Genomic DNA, 7,538 nt, shown 5'->3' with positions numbered 1-7,538 from the left:
TTCAAACTATCCGCGGCCATGCTACCCTATTCCCCAGATAATCGGGAGTTTACTGTAGTTTAACTTGCTTTGGTATTTTTTTTCAAAGATGCTTTTATATTTAATGTTATTTAAGTTTGCAAGATTGCTTCTAGTACAAAGGCAAAGAACCAAATTACAATGTACACTTAGTGAAGTCTTTCTACCATAGGTGTTATCAAATATTTAATTTGAAAGGCATGGAAATTGTTTAAATTTTCTCAGTTTTTAATAAGTTTTATTAGTTCATATTACTGTCAAACCTCGTTAATCTGTACAGGCTCAAACTGAATTAGAGCCAAGATAAATTACATTTGCAATCCCTGATATTTCCTGTCCCATTGTATTTAGACCTAAACCTTAGTACACCTAAACCTATGTAATAAACCGAGCAGAAGTTAAAGACTAATTAATTGTAAAGCTCACTGTAAGTTTGTTTTAACAAGGTTCAACTGTAGTATAAGTTTTGAAAAAATAATATTGAGTCTCAGAACAGCATTGAAGTGTCAAATGATTGTTGGAAAAATGTTTGCCTATTCAGCACAGAAAAGTGACTCAAAGTAATTGGTTTGAGTTTTAACTGAAAAATAGTGAAAAATCCAAATGATAAAAATTATACCATGAAAAGAACCAAGCTTCTTTTCTGACATTTTTATATATCATCAATGTTATGTTAAAATTTTATAATTTATGTAATTATTGAAAATTTTGTAATTTCTATAATTATTGAAATAAGTATGATTCCCTTTTTTCCCCCAATTCACTTTGTTTTCACTGGAAATAAACTGTATGAAGATTGATAAATTGATGAACTCCTTGATCTTAGACATATTTTAGTAATTTTTTTAATTGGATATTTCTTGACAACAATGTTACGGTACACAGAAAATATAGTTCATAGATAACGAGTACACTTACTAGCTACCTTTTTGTTGAATTAGAAGAGTTAACCATTTGTAAGTTCTTAGATTCAAATCTATTTATTAGGTGTTTGTAAATTGAAAAAAAAAGTAACAATTTACTGAGTTGCACAAAAAGGCTATGTATGGGTAAGTTTAATAAACTGATGAAATTTCTATTGTGAAGTGACTATTTCACCCTTAATTTGAACACTGCACTTGGGGAACTATTCCCTTGACTTGGTTTTGTCGTATTTTTCCATTATCAAGAAATGTTGCACTAGAGTATAGCAGGACTTCTGCTTAGTACTTACATTTGAGTGAGCTAATGCTAAGCTTACAGAATGACAATGAACGATCAATAGTTAACTAATAAAATTATTACATATTTTATGTGCACCTTCAAAAATATTCAGCATCATTCATTTTGTTTCTAATCTGCATATTGTATATTGGTGTGAAACTTATATGTGAATTTTCAGACTTTTTGTACTAATTGCACTCTTATTTCTGGATAAGCAGTGTGGAGTACATTTTAGGCAGTGAGAAGCAAAGGGATGTAAGTGCCAAAATTAAAAATTTTGAGAAACTATTACTAAATGTTCGGAGAGCCTCTCCTCTATTTCGAATCCTTGGCAGGTGCTGTTATATGGCATAATTTAGAAAAAAAAAATTCAATGAAAGCCTACATTAGATCTGAACTTCAAATGCGTGTTTTTCAAAAGTTCCTCTTACATCCCTTTGCTTCTCTCTACCACGTTTAATTGATTCAATTTAGCATGTTATGTATTCAGTCCTATTGAGTTTTTTTTAATAGAATTGATTTGACTGTATTAGAATTATATGCATGTAGTTGAATATTGAGGATTTAAATATTTTAATATTAACACTTAATTACACTTAAGATAAACCATCAATTTGATTTTAAAAAAATATTCTTGAGCTTTTCCCCTATTTTTTTCAAATTTATTTGGATGAAAGTATTGTGTGCAGATAGCAATAATTTCTGTCTTCCTTATTTACTTGCATTAATGTGTGTGAAAAATTGCAAATTAGGATGTATTTTGACCTTGATTTTACAAACAGCTTACAGACCCCATACGTTCTTTCAGTGCATCGATAGTTTTCGATTTCACAAACATTTTTCACAGTCCCCAAAAGTTAGCAAAATTAATTGTCAACTGTAGTTTGATTTCAACCATAAAACTTTTCACTAACAAATTAAATTCTGGTATTACTATTGTAAGCTGAATATTTTTCATCAGTTACTAAATCTTAAATGTTGATTAGAATTAAACTTTTTGCGGGGCTTAGAGCGTTCTTGTGTTAAGTGCTATTTCCTGATCAATATTATGAAAGGAAGAAATTATCTTGCTAGATGTTTGCTTGATTGAAACATCTACTGTGTGACCTGAAATTGATGCAATTTCTCTGTATTAGTGTGCTCACTAAGTCATATAATTAACAGAAAAGTATCAGGCAATTTTCAGGTCTTAAAGCTTCTAACTCTGTTCTGTGTAAGAAGTTTGATGTTTCACTCACCTGAAAAACTTCCTAGGAATATAAATTTATTTTCCCTCAGCTTTTTCCCCTCTAAATATTTACAGAAATCTACTATATTTTTTGAAAAACATTGCAAGAAAAGAGGTAGCACTGGCAAAAAAAACCTTGTTTTTTTACTCACCCCATTTGCTTCAAGTACAAGCTCACCATACTTGTAAGGTTTTAAATGCTAGCTCTTCCTATCTGCAAAGAATTCTGTCTTTGCGTATAATCTCGACACAAGGCTCGTAGAATGACGTCAGATAGCTAGAATGAAGGATCGAGTCGATCGATTTCAGAACCATTGCAGTGGTGGTGTAGAAAAGTTAACTCCAAATAAGTGTTTCACTATGGTTGCATCTTCTTCAATTTCACTTCATTGTGTTTTCTATATATTTTTATTTCCTTGAAAATGTTTACTCTCAATATTTACTTCTAACAATTTTTTCCCGCATAAAATTTAAAATTTTACTTCGAGTGCTTAGGTAATTAAATTTTTTTAGCTAGGACACTCATAAATTTCAATTTTGTATGGTTAAAATGAGTAGAATTGGTTAATAACTTACAATTTTTAGTGTTGGATTTTTAACTTCGATTAACTCTCGCGGAGCCTCACGTGATTTTACGAGACTTCTACGTCATTACATCGGGGAGAAGAAGAACTGGAATTAAAAAATGGTGAATGTCGCATAGTCTCTTGAAACGTGGCTGCAGAATTTTGTGAATGAGTTTTGTTATTGTTCATGCTGTGGCATTCTTTACAACACAGTATTTTCTGCATTATTGGTTTTATAGTGCCTGAATTTTAATTCGATGAAGTTTTGTTTTATTTTTGTGCCGACGATCTCTTCGGAAATTTAGCGATGGAATGGCGACTGACGAATGGCTGCCATTTTGAACCGATTTGTATTTTTGTTACTCGGCGTTTGCATCGCCGTGTTTAAACTTATTGGTGAACTGATGAATTAAATTTAAGTGATCTAATTTGCATATTGATCAATATTAATCGTCTTATTGGATTAAATATCACTTGTGCTAAAACTGATGTTGACGATGGATAAGGTAAGTTACTCTCTTTCAGTTAACTTATTTATAAACAAACATTGTTTTGATCTTTATTCTATAAATTTGGTTATATATATTTTTATTTTTAAGTTTCATCTCTATTATGATGTATTTCTGTTGTGCCATTGCGTTTTTTGTTGGAGCTTTTTTACTTGTGATTTTTATTTCTGAATATTTGCAACATCCAAGGTCTTTAAATTGCCTTCTTTCTATTTAAAAATATAGTTTTTTAAAAAATAAATTATTTTCCTCCGTAGAAAGTATTCGTGAATGTCTCTACATTACATTAAAAAAAATTTTTTCTGCTTAACTGTTGTTTATTTTATGTAAACATAGCACTTCATCACTATCATCTATTATGTATCGCTTAATTTTGTATATTTTTTTATTAAAATAATGCATGTTCCAGTGTAAATTTATGTTTAAAATACTTCTTAGACTGTTAAGAATCTGAATTCATCAAAATATCAATGCTTCTTTTGGGACCCATTTTTGCTATTTAATTGAATGTTTTTTCTTGTAACTTCCATTCTACAATCTGGATACTCTTTTAAAGTAAAAATGTATGTTATACCTGTAAGATAATTCAGAACATATTTGTTTAGTATTTCAATTAGCCAATTTTTAGCATGACTAAATATTCATTTGTATTAGAAATACTTCTATATTTTTGCATTTTCTGCTTGGTTTTGCCAATACTTTGTGCTTCCTTTACTCAACTTTTGGCAAAATATGAAGTTTTAGGTGAAAAAAATTCATTACTATACTGTGATTAGTTTTATTTTCTATTATTCGTTATTTTTTACCATTATGTTTAAATAACTTTGCGCCTTAATTACATTATTTATACATTAAATCATGTTTTTGTACAAATAAATTTAAAAAAAGTTCCTGTTGATTCTTACGTTAAATGTTTTTAAGCGTAATCTATAGTGTTTATTTGGATCCACTGATTGCTTTAGTTGCATGTTTTAACTAGATTTATTGTCGATAGCATGCTAAATCATTAGCAAATTAGTTGGTGCACATAATTATTGCATACCTACTACTGTGAAATAAATTTCATTGTTAACTCTTAATTGTTTCGAAATGTAATTCAATTATGTAGGAATTCAGCTTGATCTAAAACTTCCCATAAATCTAGCTTTGACCTCTAAAGAATTACTTGAGTGTATCAAAAGTTGATGTTAAAAATTCTCTTACCAGTATAATAGTAGAATTTGAAAAATATTTAATGGAAATGAGTCTTCTAATTCATGGATTTTTTTCATAAAAACATTTTGAAGTAATAGTTCTTAGATGAGCTCATGTTAATTTTCTTAATATGGTTTCTAATAACAGTCACTAAGAATTATTTATTTATATTTTATTTTTGCACTTCACCAATAGTTTTTTTTTTTAATTTTTCATTACATATTACAATTTTAATTTAGTCTTTTTTTTACACATGCTCTCTTTTGGAGATTTAGTGTTGAAAATTCCCACTGCAATTGACACCAATGTTTTAGAACATAAATTACATATTGCTTGTGTGTTTTAGTTCATATTCAGAATAACTGTTTGTTTTTTGTGTAATTCATATGAAAATTTTGGATGTCGAAAATTCTGAGGTAGAAGACTAAAATGTAATTCTCACTTGTTGATTTTAATAACAGTATTCTCATATCCTTTCTCCATTCCTTGTTCCATCATATACCAGGTATTTCTGTTCTGAAGGGAATTCAATAAGCTTCAAATTAACAGGGTAAATTCTAATGAAGTATAATTTTATATCTAATATTAGTATTTCTCCCAGAAAAAAAAGGGGGCAGTTTGCAGCCTGATAAAATTGCATTTCTTAATTAGGAGAGCACTTTCTCAAAAGAATTTTCAGTAGGTTAGGTGCCCTAAAATACTATATGGGTTCAAACCCCAAACGTTTTTTGGAGCGATTTTTGGGGAAATGGAAACATACTTTTAATAAATGAGCATTAATTTATATCTACTGTGCCTCTTCTCCCTCCGAATGAGTTGCCTTTTATGAAAGCACTTTGTAATTAATACCAAAGCAAGTGAACTAAAAAAGAATGTTTGAGTAAATTAAGTAAGCTTTGTTATGGTGAAGAAATTCTGATTTAATCAGGGTTAGAAATTTTTAAAAGTGAATCACAGGTCCATTGAACCAGTAGTTTCAGTGCTTTTCACATTAATGGTTACCATTTTGAACTTTTAATTTTTTCAAAACGCTGTGACCTCCTATCGGGGGTACCTGTTTCCAAATTTTTTTCTCACAATTCGGTAAATTTGGAGACTACTTTGTGAAATTGCCTTTTTAAAAAATTTCAAACGCACAAAAAATTGAAGTTCTAGGCCTCCTTGTGTGGAAGTATCATAAACAAACCAAGGCTTTTACTTATCCCAAAACTTGCAGAAAATGCAATTTTTTAAGCTCTTGGCAGAAAATGTTGATGAATAAAGTTGATCTTCAAGTCATTTCACAGAATTTTTGACATTTATAGATTCTGTAATGTCCCCTTTTTTTGGCATAACTTTTTAATTTACTGTTTGATTAGCATATTATTTTCTATTGAGTTTTTCCTACCAACACACCAACTCATATTCAAATACAGTTGAATTCTCTTAATACGAAATCACGGCTAAAGTGAACATTTTGTTCGTTGAGTTTGGTTTGCTATCTCAATACATTAAAAATTTCACGTATAGTACGTAAATTAAATTGAAAGTCTCGACTAAGAAGAAGAAAAATTTCTGACCTCTACTTAAAATGCTCTTAGTTGAATATTGTAATTTTCTTTTTCAGAAATAATTCATCATTTTGTTAGGTAGTAGAAGTCTCATTGTGCAAATAAAAGAAAATATTAAATATTTTATGTGGAAAATAAAGCGCGAACATTTGTTTACCTGTAGACAACCTATTCCGCGATTGTCAATTTTCGTTTTTCAAGATTTAAAAAAAAACATTCATTTATAAGAAATGAGTGATTAATTTTCTGAGTATAATTAGTAGTAAGGTTTTCTAAATGTAGGTAATCATTTCTTCGTTTTTTCACAGTATCACTTATTCACGGTTGTTATGAATAACGGCTAATACGAACAAATTTGAAATTTTGACATTTCATATTAAGAGTTCAACTGTAATTTGCAAATTAAACAGTAAATTAAAAAGTTATGGCAAAAAAATCACTTTACGGAATTAACATAAATGTCAAATACCGTGAAATGACCCTCTTATAATCATTCTTGCATTTTTGTTTTAAATAATGTAGAATGAAAAAAAAAGCAAAAGAAATACAGTATAATACAACTAATAGTGCCAATTACCAGTTTTCAGTTGACATATTTGAGCGACTGGGAAGAGAATTAAGCAACATGCATCGTTCTGTACACCAATGCCAGTAATTTTTAATTGCTTTGGGAGAAAGCTAATAGGTTGGTAAAAGCAACATGCTATAATGTTGTAGAAATTTCTATTATCTTTTTTTACAAAGAAAAACTATACATTATAAATAAAGGTACAAACTTTCAAAAGGGAAAAAATATTTAGATCCCACCCCCCTTTGCTGATCCCATTTACCATTGAAATTTCTTTTCTGCTGGTCCTATGGATATTTTTGTAGTCTCGGACCAGTGCATCGCTGTTAATTTCAGGCCCTGGGTTTAATTTTGTGAAGATTATCCAGACCTTTTTGATTTAATGAATTGTTTTTTGGTCTTAGTTTTTGTGAAGATTATCCAGACCTTTTTGATTTAATGAATTGTTTTTTGGTCTTAGTTAAGGTAATTTTAGTGTTCACATTTTTTTTTCTTAGCAGCATAGTAAGATAGATATATTACAGAGGTGTAATAATTATTTAATAGAATAATTTTCAGTTTTTCAGACCTAAGTTTTGAATTGAAAAGAATAATGTAAAACCACTTCCATGGCATAGAAACAATTCAGATATAAACCAAGTAGAGAATATTTGAACCATTGTATAGAAAAAATTAAAGAAATAGAGCTTCACAAACAAGAAT

General features: G+C 29.3%; 1 protein-coding gene across 1 annotated transcript in view; it reads left to right on the top strand.

Moving 5' to 3' along the window:
• Positions 1 to 3,114: 3,114 nt before the first annotated feature.
• The window catches only part of LOC129223846 (chromodomain-helicase-DNA-binding protein 1-like), a 118,796-nt gene continuing 114,372 nt past the window's right edge, over positions 3,115 to 7,538 (top strand). The window contains exon 1 of the mRNA XM_054858209.1: positions 3,115 to 3,521. Coding sequence (XP_054714184.1) covers positions 3,504 to 3,521 — 18 coding nt within the window. The 5' untranslated portion in view covers positions 3,115 to 3,503. The remainder of the gene's footprint in view (positions 3,522 to 7,538) is intronic.

Source organism: Uloborus diversus, chromosome 6, assembly GCF_026930045.1.
Source record: "Uloborus diversus isolate 005 chromosome 6, Udiv.v.3.1, whole genome shotgun sequence".
In the NCBI taxonomy this organism is placed as follows: domain Eukaryota; kingdom Metazoa; phylum Arthropoda; class Arachnida; order Araneae; family Uloboridae; genus Uloborus; species Uloborus diversus.
Note: the sequence above shows the minus strand (reverse complement) of the source record. Positions and strands in the feature narration are given on the sequence as shown.